Below are 19398 nucleotides of genomic sequence, written 5' to 3'. Positions count from 1 at the left end.
CACTGCAATCCAAAAGACCACTCATAGTAACATTATAGGGTTCAAATTAGGCCACAACTTTATTGATTATAGGTGCAACGGGTGTGGCATAGGCACTGGGTCAACCAATATCAGCCAACCTGCCTGCTAGATGATCAACCAAGGGATCAAACCAATATCGAGGAGGCCCTATGGCATGCACCAAATAGGAGCCACCTCTCCAGGATTGACAACTCAAATAGTGCTATGAGTCTAGCCTCCACTTGAGCATCTGGACAGAGGCACCTCCTCCAGGATCCATTTAGTGGGATGCCCCATTCCCTTGGAGGGGCAGGCAGGGGCTTACAAGCTCCCCTCCGACCATGACTAGGTTTTATCCAATGTCTTCTCCGCCAAAGTTGTGACAATTGCTACAAGGCAGGAGAAACCCGCCAGGGTCAATAGGGTCAATAGACCTGGTGGGAAAATTCCTCATTGGCCCCAAACATGGTGAGCAACTTTGTCCAAAGCAAGGTCAGATCCAACCTACCCACCAAAGTACCACCACAGCCCTGACATACACAGCAATTGAAGCAATGTGGGGGCAGGAGGATTGGGCCCAATGCTGATGTGCAACAGCTGTGACATGAACTCGGGATCCAACAAATCCAAGGTTGGCTCAACCCTATTCCTCCTCACACTTGGAATGCCCCATTTGGGAGCTTTCTTCTTGCAGAGATACCACCATGGACTATCCACATGCCTACTCAGCAGTCAGTAGGAAGCTGGCTGAGAAGAGTGGACGAATCCTTCCACCTAATCCAAACACACACACACCAGCCCAGTGTAATAAGGACTTGGACTATCTTACAAACCATTAAAAATATGTAGTGGTGAAACTAAAAGTTAAGGTAAAGGATCCCTGGATAGTTAAGTTCAATCAAAGGTGACTATGGGGTGTGACACTCATCTTGCTTTCTGGCTGAGGGAGCCAGTGTTTGTCCACAGACAGCTTTCTGGGCCATGTGGCCAGCATGACTAAACCGCTTCTGGCACAACAGAACACAGTGATGGAAACCAGAGCACACAGAAACACTTTACCTTCCTGCTGCAGTGGTACTTATTTATCTACTTGCACTGGGATGCAGGTGGTGCTGTGGTCTAAACCACTGAGCCTCTTGGGCTTGCCCGTTGAAAGGTCGGTGGTTCAAATTCACGCAATGGGGTGAGCTCCCATTGCTCTGCCCCAGCTTCTGCCAACCTAGCAGTTCGAAATTGGTGAAACTATTACCAGGGTGTCCTAAGAATGATACCTGGCAAGTCTGCAATGAAAGCCCTGAAGAAAAACATCATTACTGCCCTCACAATGCACCAGGGCAAAGGAAAGAAACAATTACCAATTAAAATTCTTGACTATAACAGAAAAATTTACTGTGGCAATACATAATCAAATGTACTTGCAGACATGAAGCTGCCCAAAGGTAAAGTATAAACAATGCTCTACAGGAAGTCCAAACCAATCCCAGTGTGGATCTCCCATCAAATTCTACAAACAACAATATAGCTTCCCTGCTGTTCTTTCTTTGTATAAAATTCTATCTCCAACTTGGTGGAAAATTCAGGACCTTTTCCTAAAAAAATCAGAAAGGGCCATTGCCACAGGCACAATAACAGCTAGATGGATGGTTTGTGGGTGGGTGTTTTTTAAGCCAACAACAACCAGGCTTTTGCTTGGGTCCTTATGGCTGGGTGCATTATGTGCTCGTGCGTGTCTGCTGTTGCTACGTGCCAAACGGCAATTGAAATAAGAGAAGAAAAATGCCCATGCCGTTTTTCCATTGCCTGCTCATCATGCAACAAAAGGATCAAGATCACATTTCACTCTTTAGGGTAACGCAGAAAGACATTCATTTCAGCCGCTCAAGGGGCAATTGTGGGTTGTCATGATCCATCTGTGTCTCTCCTCTGGATCCTTTTCTTCTGAATTTATAAATCAGGATGCCAGGAGGTTGCTGTGCTGCTGAATGGTATCAGCGTGGAACAGGAGCCTGTCACCCGAGACCTTTCGTTTCCTTTCAAGCAAGAAAAGCTCTGTTGGTGGTACCCATCATACAGGGCACCTCAGTCACAGCAGGCATAAAAGCCTTTGGAACGCGAGCCAAGAGGCTATTTCCCCCTTGTTTTTCAGGGCCCAAATAGGCTTTTGCTGAAATTAATGTAAGTATGGGGTAAATGTTTTCAATTTCAATTTGTAGAAAGCTTTTTAAAAAAATAAATCAATCTTGGGCTAACTTTAAAAGTATCCTGTTTTTGAACAGTTAGTTGTTTTTAAAGAAATAAATATTCAATATGTGGTTTGGGTTATCCTTCTGCTTCAGATCCAAATGTCAGCTTCAGATGTTGAAACTGAAATCTGTGGCTTCCACATTTCGTTTTCGGTTATGAAATTAAATCGGGATCAAATAAAGCAAACCCTGTCTCTTCTACCACTAATCAAATAGTTTCCGTGAGCTTTTAATGTTTGGTTGGGGATAACTTTGCCAAGGCCACAGAGGGTGCAGAGAGGCTACCACAGGACAGCTTGGTGCATATGAGCCTTAGAGTTGCTAGAGCTAATATAACTGGGGGAAACAGCTGCTTGTTCCAGAGCCTCACAGCCTCATTGTCTGCATAGTTTCATTTGTTAAATGTGTTTTTACAAGACTTTGGAAGCTGCTCTGCATTGCAGCTTACAAACATGTGAATGTGGCTAAACAGATGCTTATACATTGGGAAACTTGCTTGTTTGAATCTTGTCAGATTCAGGCTTAGGAACCCCCCCCCCCCATTTATTGCAGAAACAACCCTGAGCTCACAGTCAGCAGAGACCTATAGACAGCTATATCTCCCTGACTAGTTTCTAAAAACATGGTACACTCAACTACAAATATGGACATTCCATTCACACAACAACAACAGGTGCACACCTAAAGATGCAATATATGAAGTGACCCTTAGATTATTGTAGCATATTCTCTGGAGGTTGCCTTAGATGACTGTATGGAAGCTGCATACTGGCAGCCTTCCTAATGAAGTTTGTTTGTTTGAAGTGTATTATCTCATTTATTTATTTGTATTTATTCATTTATTTTCAAGTAAGTTTATTGTGCTAGCCAAAGTTTATTACAAAACCATACAAATGATGATACAAATGATACAGATGATACAAAACAAAACTTCTGCTTAAACAACCAGAAACATGTTTCCTCCAAAAGCACTTGAATCTGGTTCACAACCACCCGCTCAAGAACCTTGCCCAAGAATTTCATTGTAGACCTCCGAATCTCCCTTACAATTTACTGCTATTCAGGATTTTTATTTTCAAATGTATAGCCTGTCTCATCCTTTATATTAGGACTAGGCAACCTTTTCTTCTGCTGAGGGCCACATTCCCACTAGAGTAATCCATTGGGGGCCATGTTCCAATAGTTGATGGAGCCATATCTGATGATGAGCAGAGACAAAAGTGCTCCGGATGAACTAATCTAGAACAAAGACTCCCCCACCCGCTGGACTTCAATCTTCACTTCAGATTAGAATTCTCAATCCTATGCAGATCTCTCAGAAGTAAGACCTGCTGGGCTTGATGGGGTTATTGTCAAATAAATATACACAGGGATTGGGAGGAGTTGCTTGTGAACAGACCAATATAGCTACAGTTCCAGAAAGCTTTAGTGTGTCAGAGAGAGAGAGAGAGAGCACAGATGCCTACCAATTTGTTCTCAGACTATTGGAGAAAAACTTATTTTCATCCAGGGGAAAAGTTAAATACTGCCCCTTGTGGTAGTTTCCACTGCTCTTGTTAAGTTGACAGCAACTACTTTCTCGACTGGCTTTATCAGTTCTCTTTTGTTAACTTGCCCTCAGCTCTGGGGCTCAGGTGAGATAAACATGAAAGCCAGCATGTCTAAACAATTCTAATAAGCCAAGGCTTCCAGAAGGTCAGATTGATAGAAGTTTGGAAGTATCTGGCATCTGCAGCCGAAGCTACAAAAAAAAAAGCCCATCCTGATGAAAGTAGAATGGGCTGCAGCTCAATGGCCTTTTCAGCTTTGCAGGCATAAAAAGAAAAGCCCCAGTTCAGATCCTCAGCATCTTCAGAGAAAAGATCTCAGGCATGGGAAAGGTAAGGCGTAAGAAGGACCTGCTAGATGGAGCTAATGCTCCATCTAGTCCAGCATTCTGTTCTCACAATAGCCAACTAGATGCCTATGGGAGCTCTCTCTTCACTTGCGAGTCCCAGCATCCAGCATTCAGAGGTTCAGAGGCTTCAGGCAAAACATCAGTGGCTGATGCAAGACACTGCTGGCTGGGAGCAGCCTCTTTAATGCTGCTCTGCCATAACCTTATGGTGCAGAGTTTGCGTCACTCCACCCTTCAGCTGATGCTCAAGAGCAGCCGTCCAACTGCGGCAGCGAGTGCACACTGTCAAATTCCTCCAGATGGTTCACATGATGACCACATGTAGAAAGATGAGAATGTGAAGAGAGCTGTCGGCTATTCCTGTGTGGCTGCTGGAAAAAGAGAGGTCACAAGGAAAGGTGCTGGCTCACTACTTGGGGTCCACATCACTGTATCATGTACAACAGCCTTCCCCAACTTGGTGCCCCCCTATGTTTTGGACTACTAATGCAGCCCCCCAACAGCATGGCTGTGCTGGCTAGGAGTTGTGGTCCAAAACATCTGGAGGGCACCAGGCTGGAGGAGGTCGAGACAGATGAAGTGGACAAAAATAATAATAATCAGCATGGCTCAATTTCAGTCTCTCTGTGAGCAACATGCAAAAGCAATTGTGCAATTAATTCCAAATAACAGACATTTGCAATTTAAGGTCTCTTTCCTTGTCTAACTAGCTCCCTTGGCTAAGTTCAATACTGAATAACTTTGGCTCAATGCAGCCGGGAATCTCAACATGCAGAAATGATGGGACTATGTTTTAGAGGGCCAGGACCATAGCTCAGTGGTACGTTTTTATTGCACTGAGGCCAGTCACTGCCTCTCAGCCTCACCTCCCTCACAGGACTGTTGTAAGGTTAAAATGAGGAGAACTATACATGCCACCTTGAGCTCCTTGGAAAAAAGGTAGAATATAAATGTAATCAGTCAGTCAGTCAACCTAGCAAGTACCAAATTCTTCCACAATTGCTCTGCATAGAGGATAGACCATAAGTCATTGAGGGGAAGGTAATATCCCTCCATAGGTCTTTAAAAAGCACCCATGTGCCTATAAGCCTGTACAAAGCACTGTAACCATGACAAGACACTACTGGAACACAGGAGCATCACACATTAAGTCTCTGAGCCTGTCTGGAATGCCTGCCTAATGCATCAATAGCAATCAGCGGCAGCAACAACAGTAATAATCCTGGTGTGTGTGTTTCTCTCTGCCAGGCAACTGGCTTTCCATCTTTAAAGCAATCAGCTAAAATTGCAGCTCTCACTTATCTCTAACCCTCCCAGGCAAATAAGCAAGCTGGCACCCTTGATGTCATTCCAAGCTCAGATTCATTTTGGCAGGAGCCTGCAGCTCTCCAGTCCCGATACTCACTCTCTCAGTCTACAGGGAGACACAGCTGTTGGTTTTGTAAGATACAAAGCAAGAGAGAATTGAGGATCAAGACTTTATCGGTTCTATTTCTGACACTGAGAAGGGATATGTTCTCTGGCAGCCCAAAGAGGGGCGGGGAAAAGGTATCAGGATACCTCTGCTAAACAATTTGGAGGATGTTGTCTTCGGAGAAGGGGGACTTAAAAACTGGGATCCCATAGTTAGTGAGAGAAACATCCAGAGAAGCCCCTTATCATTTTGAAATGACAGCACTCATAGTCAAAGACAGAAGGAAGAAGGAGCTGCCAAATGGAGAAAGTAGCTGCCTGCAAGATGGCTAGCTTGCTGGCCAAAATCATTTTTTTAAAAAAGAAACCTTAAAACTGTACCACTTGGCATTAACTTTGTTCCAATGAAAAAGAAAACCCCCGAGTATTCCACCCACTGTCCTTACTAACAAGTCACAATGAAGTACTGATGGCTGTGTGATCCAATGCTCTCACCCAAGGCATCTACTTTTCGGCCTATTTATGAAAAGGTAGTTCCCCTGCCACCTATGAAATATTGTCTCTCATTTGATTGTGTGTGGGTGCATTTGTGCATGCGCACACATCAGTACACATGTGATTGTACCTCTTTTGCACAGTGCAGGTGCTGTAACTATGTAGATATGTTCAAAACAATGAGAAAGGTCTAAGCGTATGTCAGGTAAGCATATAAGCAGCAGCCAGTTACCCCACCATACACTAATGTGTACAGACACCCACACATACACACAAGAAATTTATACACTATAAATCAGAGTGAGCAGCAGAAGGGGATTTGGGATGCCAGAGGAGTGTTTGGGGGGTGAGGCACTCTTGATACTGCCATCATTTTTAAAAAGAAGCCAAGTCTCAACAGAAGAGTTCTCATATGTCACAGGTACAGCAACAGGACCCAGACTTCAGAATGGGCTAAAAATAATGTGAGGGATTGGAATTCACCCAACACTATCCCAGCCCTGCTTCAATGTACATTTCCATCTGGCACATGTGCAAGGGGCAATGCCTGCATGATCTTCCAGGGAACGTTCCAGATCCTCTCTTATGAGAAGCAGCTGTATCCATGACCTCCACTTTGATTACTACTTGCAGTTGCTTGATAGGAAATATTTTCTACAGAGCAACAAACAGTGCATGTACAGAACGACAAGAAAATACCAAGACTTCAGTATGGAATTAGCCTGATCCTGCTGACCCCAAAGGAACCAGGCAATTTATTGTTCTCCTAGCAGAAAGGTCTTAGCAGCTGCAAAAGCCCTTACTTAGGATTTGCAAAGCTCCTCACAAACTCCCCCAAATCCCCTCGCTGAAAATATTCACAGTCACATCCGCCACCTTCATTTCACCCAGAGACGTGCCCAGGCATCTTCCAGGCACCCAAAACAACACGTTTGCTCAGTAAAGATGGGCTGCTTACGCAGCATTAAAATTCAGCTCACAGGTATGGGTAATTGCTGTTTCATATCTCTCAGTGTTGCTCTGGCCAAAAGAGAAACTTTGCAAAGATGCTCGGGATAGCTTGGCTTTATGGCTGTCAAGCCCATGCAGAAATGAGAGGGGGGCTCAGCAAGGTACACTTGCCCTGGGACTTGGAGGGCCAAGCTGATTGGGGGGCCCTGCCAGGGACTGGGTGCCTTTTTGTTTGAGTTTATGACTTTATTCTAACAAGACTCCAACTCTGGATCTCAGGCAAGCTGTGCATGGGCCAGGTAGTTAAGCTTGTCCCATTGGAATCCTTGTCCCATTGGAAGTTCTCAACTAACTCCATGACAAGAGCTCAGCTCCAAGCTCTAAGCCCCAGAGCAAGACCTTGTCTAACCAGATTCTCAGTAAGGTCATGCACAACATTATTTAATACTGTGATTCTTAGGCAGGAAGATAAGGACAGGAGATAATTTTGCTACTGTTAGAAATGGTAAACATTTTGAGATTTCTGTTCCTGAACCTGCAGAACACATTTGGAGTCTTCTTCTTATGCACATAAAATGGGACAATAATGGGACAAGAAAGATCTAGGGCTTTCTGGTGCACTCTGTTTTAGGGGGTTTGTCTTTTGGTACCAGGTTACATATCATAATGGGCTGCCGCGATACACTGTTAATTCAGTTAATTCTGTAATTGCATATTTTAAATATTTTTACTTTATTTTAATCATAGCGTTCAGTGGTAGTGGTAATGTTGTCAACATCTATATAATGGGGGAAGTTAATTAGAGCAGTGCCAAATGTTTCATGATTACTGGCTTGGAAACTGCTTTCACAGGGACAGAAAAAATCCTGCAAATGGTTCAAATATTCAGTTTTTAAAAATCCTGTGCCTTCCATTGTTTCTGCTACTGCTTCATAGTTATCCCCGCCCCTCAAAAAAGTCATATGGGCAATCACAGCCAATCAGGGATCACATAATGAGAGGGATGATGCGGCAGCACTATTCAGCCAATCAGTTTTAACTACATGAAATCATCACTAAGGCAAAATGAAGACGATCCAGAGGGAGAGCAAAGCTTCCTGAATTTGTGAGCTTGCAGCAATCACAAAAAAACCTGCTGAAAGAATCAGAATCAGGCACTACCCGCAACAACAGCTGTCAAGGCCAGGCAGAAAACTTTTGAGATCTCCGTGTGTGTGTGTGTGTGTGCGTGCGCGTGTGTGTGTGCATGTGCGTGTGTGTGTGTGTTTGTGCGGGGGTCAGCAAACTTTTTCAGCAGGGGACCGGACCAATGTCCCTCAGACCTTGTGGGGGGCCATAGTATATTTTGGAGGGGGGGAATGAACGAATTCCTATGTCCCACAAATAACCCAGAGATGCATTTTAAATAAAAGCACACATTCTATTCATGTAAAAACACACTGATTCCCGTCCGCAGATTGAATTTCGAAGGCGATTGGGCCGGATCCAGCCCCCAGGCCTTAGTTTGCCTACCCATGGTATAGAACAACTGCTAAAGTTGTTGCTCCCACTCCAAGTTGGTCTTGACTTGAATTTTCATTAAATGACTAGATTCTGAAAACCCACAGCTATAATGATATCATCCACTTTCAGTGGATGACGAAGATTTCATGGACTTACTGGATAGCGTTCTAGCTCATCAAATGGCAGCATGGCTGACCATGATGCCAACTAGTGAGGTCATTCATAAAGGCAAGCCTACTGCAAGCAAGGAAGGAAGCATAATGCTAAAAATAGACAACATGAAAACCAGCAAGTAGGAAACAATCTAGGACATGCAATGTTGCCACACCCATAGATTAAGCAGTTGCCCTAATGTCTGACATTAACAGTGTAGTCACAATGTGCTACAAGAGTGTGCAGTCTGAAGGAGGGAAGACAAATGGCAATGCTATTAAAGAAATGCGCATTAAAGGGTAAAAATGGATGACTGTCAGGGAAGTTGAAGGAAGTCCAAAATATGAATTTTGTTAAAATCTGATAAAATTTGGATAAATGATTTGAATGTATGGAAAACTAATAAAAATCTATTTAAAAAAAAAAAAAAGAGTGTGCAGTCTGTGATAGCTGCAACCTTCCTGATAACGGCCAACCCATTCTATGAGGAAATACAGAAACAGGGTCACATAAATGAATGTCCATGCATTACAATGCCCTCCACCACGTAGAAAGCTAGGTATCATGGAGGATTCTAGTTTACCCTTCACCTTAACATTCTATTTTTCTTTGTGCAAGGAATTAGCATTAAGTGGTGCAGTCTAGATATAGGGCAACTGCCTAGGCTCAGAATCCAAGTAAACTGTTCACCATCCTCAACTGTTAATTTTTCATTCAGTGAAGGTGAGACTCTGCATTCAGGGACTCACTGTCATAGCAGCCTTGGTGCCAGGATGGAGAATCTGTGGCCCTCTAGAATTCAATGTTTCTCAAACTTGGGTCTGCAACTCTTGTTGGACTACAACTCCCATCATCCCTGACCATTGACCACGCCGACTGGGGCTGATGGGAGATGGAATGCAACAACATCTGGAGGGCCAAATGGTCCCCATCCCTGTCTTAGTGGAATACTGAATAATCAACATAGAAATCTAAAATTCTGTGGTCACAATAAGTGTGAATTTTGCAGGGAGAGGTCTGAAGTGTTATGCAGGCTAGAATCCAGTCTTATTTAGATAATCTACAGTAAGCACAGGCAGAAGGTAGATTGGGATCTACTGGTAGTTTTCTAGGTGATCTGTAGTAGATTGAGAAAAAACATTTATGACTCCCAACTGTTTAACAACAAATCAACTTTTCCTACCTAAATTGGGCGGCTGCAATGAAAACCGCTAATAAGCAAAAGTGGATTTTGCCCTAAAGGACTGTGAGCTCAATTCAGATCTGGTACCAAAAATAAATTCCTAGTCTCAGGAGGCGCTCAGAGGCATAGAATTCCAACTATGTCTTTTGCAGCTGGTTCTGACTAGTAAATTGTGGGGTTTGGCTAAAAAACAAAGCTCATCCTACAACCCTGAACTCTGCCCACCCTAATCTAGGGAATGACAGAACTTTTCACACTCTGTTAATGAAAGGACAGGCAAGCAGACATATGGAGATAATTGGCAATACCATAATAATTCCAGAAGGCTAATTTGTAGCAATGCTAGCCAAGCTCAGCTAACTAAGGTTTAGCCTTTTGATATGAATTCCACCTGATTTGTTTTAGATGCATCTGATGGATGCTGCATCTCTCTTTAGCATGGAGGTGCTTCTGGTGATAAATTTTATTTAGTTTTCATTTAAAGCTGGACCTATGTAATTTGCACTTGCTGAAACAACATGAAAACCAAAACACTGCCATCCATCAAAATTTGCAGTTCTCCAAAGTATGTCATGCAGCCCTCCAGCCAAGAAACATATACAAAATGCATTCTATGAGGTAAAATAGCCCAGCAAAAATGGGTATATTAGACAAACATGTGTATGTTTGGAGAAATTCACACTAAAATGCTGCTGAATTTTCATGAAGACAAAAAAAAATCACAAACTGATGTGGAAGTGTGAACTAAAAATTAGAAAAATGAAAACCCAAAGAACCTGAAATTGACAGATTCACCCATTCCTATGTGCTTCTCACAAACCCCACAGGTGGCACCAAGCAACCCTGCCAAGTTGCTTTACCTTGTTAGATAAAGACAGATGTTGAAACTCATTGGATTCCAGGGCCTTGAATTCCCTATCAAAGAGGCGGGCAACAGGAACATAGAATGCTATGAAGTGAAATGGGTTTCCCAGTTACTGGACACCTCATACTTCTGGACCTTCAGTCTTACCTTGTCAGCGAGGCAGTCAGACTCTTCCGCCAGGAGGTATACGGTCCCACCCTCGGCCATAAGGAGAGCAGTGTCAGTGGTGGATGAAGATCTTGGCCGGCCTTGGTGTTGGTGCAGTATTGCTGTCAGGCTGCTATCTTGGGGGGCCTTGCGGACAAGGTGCGGGCTGATTTTCTGGGGTTCCAGGGAGCCACTCTTGGCTCGCCGACTGCCGCTGTGCAAGCTAGTCCCCCTCTTGATGGAAGGACGGGAGCGGATCTGCTGCAACACCCTGTTGAAGGCAGTGGGCCGAGCCGGAAGATCGTGGAGAGACATGGCATAGGAGACACGGTGCATCTCAGGGGAACGTTCCTTTTCGTCTGGGGAGTCGTGGTCAGACATGCCATGGTGCTGGTGCTGCTGCTGCTGTGATGACTCCTGGGAGTTATGGTGCTCCCGTTCCCGGGACCGTCTGCGGCTATGGAAAAGATGCTTAAGGCCATGGCCAAACATAGATCCCTCAGACAGCTGTTGTATCTTCTGCATGGAGAAGAGAGACAAAAGCATTGGAAGCACAGGGGCTACACAGGGCTTCTCTTACATAACACAGATGGCACAGAACACAGATGGAAAAATTAGCTCGCAATATTGCCATAATCCTGCAGCTGCATCTTCTGTTGTTACGAACTGGTGTAGCGTTTTTGAAGTCCAGGCTCACCCACACATAACAATCTGGAGTACAATATTTTGCATTTCATTACCATGAACCTAGGGATCCAGCACTCTCAGTATTGATTAACCCCTAGGGTTCCACCACCACCGCCGTATGTTGAACTATCACAATTCACCACCAGTACACACTTATACACACTTACTGCTCCCCCATGCCTCCCAAAAGATCCTACGTCAGCTAGAATCCAGCAAGAACCATTGTCAGAGCACTTTTGCCGGTGCAGGAGGCAATGGATGCGAGCAACGTGGGGTAAGCATTATGATGGTTGTACAATATCTAGCAACTGGAAGGCTGAGAGATCACATTTACACCATTTAACAGCACAGTGACAATTGCAATAATGTCGTGTGTGCCCCCCCCCCCGAGACATATTTCTTAAGGTGTGGAAAGGGTGCTAAACATCAGGATTATTCATCATTCCCATGCAACAATCAAAGCCTGGCATAGTATGCCCTATCCATTGTCACAGCTGGATGTTTTAAAGGCGATCACTATATTGCATTAAGATCTGCAGCAGAGGTCGGGAAGTTTTGTGGCCCTCCAAATGTTGCTGGGCTGCAGCTCCCACTATCCCCGAACACTGGCCATGCTAGCAGGGGCTAATGGGAGTACAGCATCATTTGCAGGGCCACAGGTTCTTTGCCCCGGATCTGCACCCTAACTGTGACTGGTGTGGCAGGTGTCCTATGGTCGTTTCCACACTTTTTGCTGACAACTCTTCAATTTGCAAAAGCATTCTCCATAGCAGGTGCTTTTCTTCCTGGCCTTTAAATATGTTTTAACAAGATATACTCCCTCCCAACTGAACCTGCCAGCTATAGATATTAACTCCTGCCCATTTGTCCTGCAGGACGCGGGTGGCGCTGTGGGTAAAACCTCAGTGCCTAGGACTTGCTGATCGCAAGGTCGGCGGTTCGAATCCCCGCGGCGGGGTGAGCTCCCGTCATTCGGTCCCAGCTCCTGCCCACCTAGCAGTTCGAAAGCACCCCCAAGTGCAAGTAGATAAATAGGTACCGCTTTATAGCGGGAAGGTAACGGCGTTTCCGTGCGCTGCGCTGGTGCTGGCTCGCGAGAGCAGCTTCGTCACGCTGGCCATGTGACCCAGAAGTGTCTTCGGACAGCGCTGGCTCCCAGCCTCTTAAGCGAGATGAGCACGCAACCCCAGAGTCGGACACGACTGGCCCGTACGGGCAGGGGTACCTTTACCTTTACCTTTATTTGTCCTGCAAACTCTGCTTTAAGGAGTCCTATGAGTTGGCACAAGCTTTTGCCAAAGTCACAGCTTCACTAGACTGAGGGAGACAGAGAAGAAAGTCTAGAAGAGAGCTGGATGCTCTGCTGCTTTTGCCAAACCACAAGGCAAGCTATGGTTACAGTTACTCAAGTCAAGCCTAACCAGATGCATCTTATAGAAGCTACAGGCAATGTAACCAAATTTCATGTATAAGTGCAAAAGCAAACCATAGCTTCCTTCATTAAATCATCATTGAAAACTGAATAGGAGATTTTCCTTTCTTCAGAGTTTATGTGGCTTTAATAGCTAAAAGTCTTGGTTGTGGCCCACTCGGGTTTCCTCCACAAACCAAGTAATATGAGGCCCGAAAGAATCCCAGAACAAGGGACAAAATGCTGGTCTTACACCCTGGATAGCCAATGTGGTGTCCTGCAGATGTTCTTGGACTGCAGCTCCCATCATCCCTGACCATCGGCCTTGCTGGCTGGGGCTGATGGGAGTTGTGGCCTAACAACATCTTGAGAGAATCAGATTTGGCTATTACTGTATTAAAATACAGCCTACAAAAGTCCAAGGCATTTATCGCCTATGCAGCAAAAATGTGTGTGTATATATATGTATGTATATATATATGTGTGTGTGTGTGTGTGCATGAATATATATGTGTGTGTGTATGAATATGTGTGTGTGTGTGTGAATATATGTGTGTGTGTGTGTGTGTGTGTGTGTGTGTATATACGTGTAAATATGTATACATAGTAAAGGTAAAGGGACCCCTGACCATTAGGTCCAGTCGTGACCGACTCTGGGGTTGCGGCACTCATCTCGCTTTATTGGCTGAGGGAGCCGGCGTACAGCTTCCGGGTCATATGGCCAGCATGACTAAGCCACTTCTGGCGAACCAGAGCAGCGCACGGAAACGCCGTTTACCTTCCCGCTGGAGCAGTACCTATTTATCTACTTGCACTTTGATGTGCTTTTGAACTGCTAGGTTGGCAGGAGCAGGGACCGAGCAACGGGAGCTCACCACGTCACGGGGATTAGAACCACTGACCTTCTGATCAGCAAGCCCTAGGCTCTGTGGTTTAACCCACAGTGCCACCCGCGTCCCTCATATATATATATACATATATATATATGTATATACATACGTATGTATGTATGTATAAAAGTTTGCTTATAAGCAGAACAAACTTCCTTTTGGAACATTGCTTCAAGATAGAATGAAAGAGCCACATAATCTTTCCAAGGAAGCTGGAAGTCAGGAGCAGGAAAGTGTTGATTCTGCCATATCTTGCAACATATCAAAGCAATTAAACAACAGATTGTCCCCCAGAAAGACCGCTGGGTGGTAACTTGTGTCAGTTGCCATTTCAAATGAGCTTGTTGCTATTTTTGGAGCAGAGGACAAATTTCCCACCACATCATCCCATGTGAGTGTTTAATGCACATGGGAAATGAGTGGATCTGTAGAAGAGAAGTGCATGGTGGAGCCTGCTCCCAGCCTGCAACTCCCAGAACCTGGGCTTCTTCGAACCCATTCATTAGTTTGTGGTGCTTATGGGGCATGGTTTGGTTATGCATGGAATGTAGATAAAAGTTTTTCCTATGTATTGATCAAGGATCGCTAGGCGATGAAATAAAAGGTATTTCCAATCCATGTTACATGCTGTCCATGGTCATAAAAGAAAGGACTTGGCTAATGTTAGTGGATGCAAACATAGTTAAAGATTATTTTTTTCATGAATAAACTATGTGGGAAATTTTCTAATTTCATTTGTATGCATCTCTAATTATGGGATCAGATCTTCTGAAGGATGACAACAAGGACATTCTGTACATTCTGCTCTCCCTGGAGAACATGGTATTTGGCCATACATTACTTCTTATCTTGTTTTATTTTTCTTGCAGAAAGATTAACATGTAATGCTCTTTCATTATTAATAAACCAGACTGAGCTTGGTTATGTGAAATCATTAATACGTAACAAGCCCAACAATGCTGAGTTCTTTTTAAAAACCTGACAAACGGTGACCTTACAGGAGCTGCAGTTTGAAGAGCATTTAGAAAAGTGATCTAAGCAGCCCACTGACAAGGAGTCTGCATCAGCACTCTCATCTAATTAAATTAATGATTTTGTATTGGGAAAACAGCTGAAGACTCAAAAGTCCACTGCTGGTGCAAGAATAGCAGCTGACCTGAGACCAGGGCTTTCTTGTGGGATCAGGGCCACCATGCAGGTGAATCTTGGAATGAGAAGTGCAAGCTTCCATCACATTCCATCAAAGCAAACAGAACTAAGCCAAGGCAGGAGTCCCTGAAGCAGAAGCAACTGGGCCCAATTCTAATAAAAGAGCAGCATATTCACCTCCAAGGATCTCACACTCAGTGCAGCCTATGCAATGGTTAAAAAAACTCTTGGAGAGATGTCAGGCTGCAGGCCAGAGGCCTTCCCTTTCAAAGCCTCTTAAACCACAGAGCCTAGGGCTTGCTGATCAGAAGGTCGGCGGTTCGAATCCCCGTGATGGGGTGAGCTCCCGTTGCTCGGTCCCTGCTCCTGCCAACCTAGCAGTTCGAAAGCACATCAAAGTGCAAGTAGATAAATAGATACCGCTCCGGCAGGAAGGTAAACAGCATTTCTGTGCACAGCTCTGGTTCACAGAAGCAGCTTAGTCATGCTGGACACATGACCCAGAAGCTGTATGCTGGCTCCCTCGGCCAGTAAAGCGAGATGAGCGCCGCAACCCCAGAATCGTCCGCAACTGGACTTAACGGTCAGGGGTCCCTTTACCTTTACTAACTTTCAAAAAGGGGGTGGATTTAGATGTCCAGGCACTGTTGAAGAAAATTGCTCCTCTGGACGTCACCTTGCTTTTTCAAGGCTTGTGTGCTCCATGTCACAACACGGGCACGACATGGGGCAAGTGGTAGGGAGCAAATATCTAATAAATCCAAAGCAGACCACAGAGGATCTTCAGCCCACCTGTGTTCTGGTTTGCCTATGAACGCAAAACTCATCTTGCCACAAAGCTATCCACCATATAGCAGATCAGACTATTGGTCCATCTTGCCTAGTAATGCATATTCTGACTGGCAGTAGCTCTCTATAGTCTCAGACAGAGGTCTTTTTTAATGACCAGCTACGTGGTCCTCCTAACTAGACATGTTAAGGACTTAGTCTGGGTTAGTCCTTTCTGCACAGTCCCAACCAGGGAATCCCTCTCTCAGCAGCCTCTCCCTCCTTGGAACTTTTTTCAGGGGGGGGGGGGCCTTATCTATTTGTTAATAAAAGCATTTATACAAAACATCAGTAGGGCAATCATTAAAATGACTGGCTAATCAAGAGACATTTTAAACAACTGAATAGGCCTGTCTGCTTTTTAAAAAGTCTTCTAGAGATGCCTGAAAGCAAAAAGTGAGAATGCCTGCCAAATGTCTGAAGGAGGAGTATTCCACAGCAGGGAACTAGTGTCACTACATGCCTGATAGCCACTTGAGGCCACTTGGGCTTCTGGAACACACGGCACAACTAAAAGCACTCCTTTGGATGATCTCAAGAATTCTGCTGGGAAAGTGCTTAAGAGCCTGGACTCATTTTTCAGCCCTTTGCATACCAACACAAGAACCTTGAACCTTCCATGTACCTTATTTTTGCATTCTCTATGCCTGAGTCCTAGTTTGAGCTCTGTTAAGTTGTGGGCGAACATATCAGATGACACAGCGATTCTTCCAAAGCAGCTCTTTATTTGTAAGCTGGAACAGAACTGAACTGAGGAGCTCAGTCAGCCTGCTTATATAGAGCTCCACTAGAATGCAACAGTAACCATTTTCTGTAACTAGCCAATCACTGAACGTCACTTTCGATCCTTCATTTGCATAACTATCTACAGTATCCCCCTGCTGGCCCAGGGTGAGAACTTCAGTACATAACAAGCTCCACTGAAGTATCAGAGAAGGGGCAGAAACATTCATTTCCCAAACATCAACTTGATCTCATGGTTCCTGGGAGCCTCACTTCAGCACCCCATGGTTTAATCAAAAGTGAAGAACATTTAATGTGTAGCTTTCTACAAACTAGCCTCAAGTCACTCAACTCCCACTAGGACCCAAATCATTAGGCCTCCTTTCTTCTCATTAAAAGTTAGGAATAATTTACTAGCCACTAAAGTTGCAAAGGGGAAGGGAAAGTGGCTCAAGCTTTCCTCATCAACCAATTGACTTTAAGAATCAGAACGTCTTACCGATTTTCACCTGTGAAAAGGATTACCAGAAAGAAAGGGGAAAAAACCCTACTGTATTGAATTGCTGCTTTGGGCCATCATGATTTAAAGTTTATTCTATTTATAGAGTCTCTATGGAAACGGAGCGCACGTAAGGTAGAAAAGAACTATAAAACCCACAGATTTCTGCATCATGGTACAGAATGGATTTAGATTCTTCGTTTGCCCTTTAAAAAAAGGCTCTTGGGAACCAAAATGCCTGGTTCCCACATTTTAAAAATAACCATTAAAAAAAAACATTTTTTTAAAAAAGAGGCTGGGGAAGGAAAAATAGGCTATTTTCACAGCATCACGCCATGCCTTGCGTTCTCTCTGTGTTTCCTTTTGGGAGAAAATGGACAGATGACAACTGACATAACCAGACCATGCAAATGTACGCTGGCAAATTATTCTGATATATGGATTTCTCAAAAGAAAGTAAGAAAAGCCCTGCACAGTCAGGCCAAATGTCTACCAAGCCTAACATCATGTTTCCCTGACATTTCCCAAGCAGGTAATTTCCACATTAGATTTGAGCTTTCACACAATGTAAAAGCCAGTCCCAAAAAACTAAAGGAATATAGCACATGTTTAGCCTTCATTTCTGTGCTATTTGATTCCAGGAAAAAAATCCATGTGCAGCCCCCTTAGCCTAGAAAACTGTGGTAGTAAAGTGATGGAATTTGGAACAGTATACCAGCATACAGTTATTTCCTGCTGTTTTCATGTGGAAACAGAATCAGGCATGTGTAGAGCATTGCCCAATGACATCCATTGCTGTGTCAAGCCACACCCACTGGTATGAACAAAATATAGGGCAACATGTCAGTCAAAAAAAACCCCACTTCCATAGTATAACAGGTACTGCAGTATGAAAGGGACATCAGAAAATAGGACATAAGTCCTAGCATTATAATCAGGAAATCTGGCGCCAGATTCCCCACGTCCAAATGCACCCAAAGTCCAGTTATCTTCCTCCATAAAAAGAGAGAGGAGCAGGAGCCTTGAAGCTGCCCACTGACAACACATGGACAGCAAAACTGAGTAGGCACGAAGAGGGCACTGGCTTTAGTCTTCTCTACCATAGATATATCCAATCATAGAACTGTAGAGTTGGAAAGGATCCCAAGGGCCATCTAGTCCAACCCCCTGCAATGCAAGAATCTTTTTGCCCAACGTGGGACTCAAACCCACAACCCTGAGATATATAGTATTTCTGTTTAAATGATGGCCATTTTTTCCACATTTGCACATACATATAAATGAGGATAGGGGATTGTATGCAGATCTGTGACCTCTTTTTTCCTTTCTATGTGGTGAAGTATCTCCTTCCTCTCTGTTTTTGTTTGTTTGTTTGTTTGACAAGCATGCGTGGTCATTCTACTGCTTCCCAAAGTGGCCAGCTAACTATTACTCGGAAGCTGATAAGTAGACCACGAAAGCAGCAGGCCTCCCCTGATGTTCGTTCCCAGCAACTGATATTTAGTGGCATACTGCTTTCTGAACCTAGAGGGTCTGGGAGATCAGCAGAGCAGCACCAGAACCTGCCGATTGGTTCCACTGGTGTGGTGGCTAAGGTGTTGGACTAGGATCTGGGAGACCAGGGTTCAAATCCCCACTCAACCACGAAGCTCACTGGGTGACCTTGGGACAGTCATTGCCTCTCAGCAGAATTTAATTTACAGGGTGGTTGTAAGGATGAAATGGGGAGGAAGAAAGTCATGTATGATCACCCTGAAGCTCCTTGAAGTAAAAGTGAGAATATAAATGTAATAGGTATAGCAATAAATAAAAGACCTGCTCTTCGCCAGAACATACAAAAGTGCAATACCATTGGTTGAATCTAATACAGTCACTGCATGAATGGAAGAGATTTAGAGCAGTAGTGGGGAGGAGAGTAAGAGGAGTCCAACTGCATGATCCAAAGTTGCTTTGCGAGTGCAATGACTTTGTTGGATACAACCTAATTAAAGCAATGATTTAAAATAAAATAAAAACCACCACCCATAACCTCAAAACAATAATTACATGCCACACATTACAAGGAGGACATGATAATGATAGTATGCCTCTGAATCTCATGTGGCAAGAGTGCTATTGCACAAAGAACTTACTTATGGGCCTCCCAGAGGCATCTGTTTAGCCACTGTGAGAATAGAGGGCTGGACTAGATAGGCTTTTGACCTGATCCAGCACAGCACTTTTTGTGTTAATATAATTAACCCCAAGCCTTGATATATAATAAAACTGCATCCTATTCAATCATGGTTGTATTAACTTGCCAATCTTAACCTGAGTGAGTCAATAACAGCCTTCAAAGCATGAAACGTGACTCATTTTCCA

The 19398-nt window shown here is 44.2% G+C and overlaps 1 protein-coding gene across 4 annotated transcripts in view; it reads right to left on the bottom strand.

The window, feature by feature from the left end:
- The window catches only part of TMCC2 (transmembrane and coiled-coil domain family 2), a 96929-nt gene that overhangs the window by 63423 nt on the left and 14108 nt on the right, over positions 1-19398 (bottom strand). For 3 of the 4 annotated variants that reach the window (XM_083618243.1, XM_083618228.1, XM_083618239.1), the window contains exon 3: positions 10851-11369. The exons of the other annotated variant lie outside the window; for it this stretch is intronic. In XM_083618243.1, the coding sequence (XP_083474369.1) occupies positions 10851-11369 (519 nt within the window). The remainder of the gene's footprint in view (positions 1-10850; positions 11370-19398) is intronic. 4 annotated transcript variants of the gene reach the window in all.

The sequence above is a fragment of the Podarcis filfolensis genome (genome assembly GCF_964270895.1).
Source record: "Podarcis filfolensis genome assembly, chromosome: 6".
In the NCBI taxonomy this organism is placed as follows: Eukaryota; Metazoa; Chordata; class Lepidosauria; order Squamata; family Lacertidae; genus Podarcis; species Podarcis filfolensis.
This window is presented reverse-complemented; position numbering and strand designations above follow the sequence as displayed.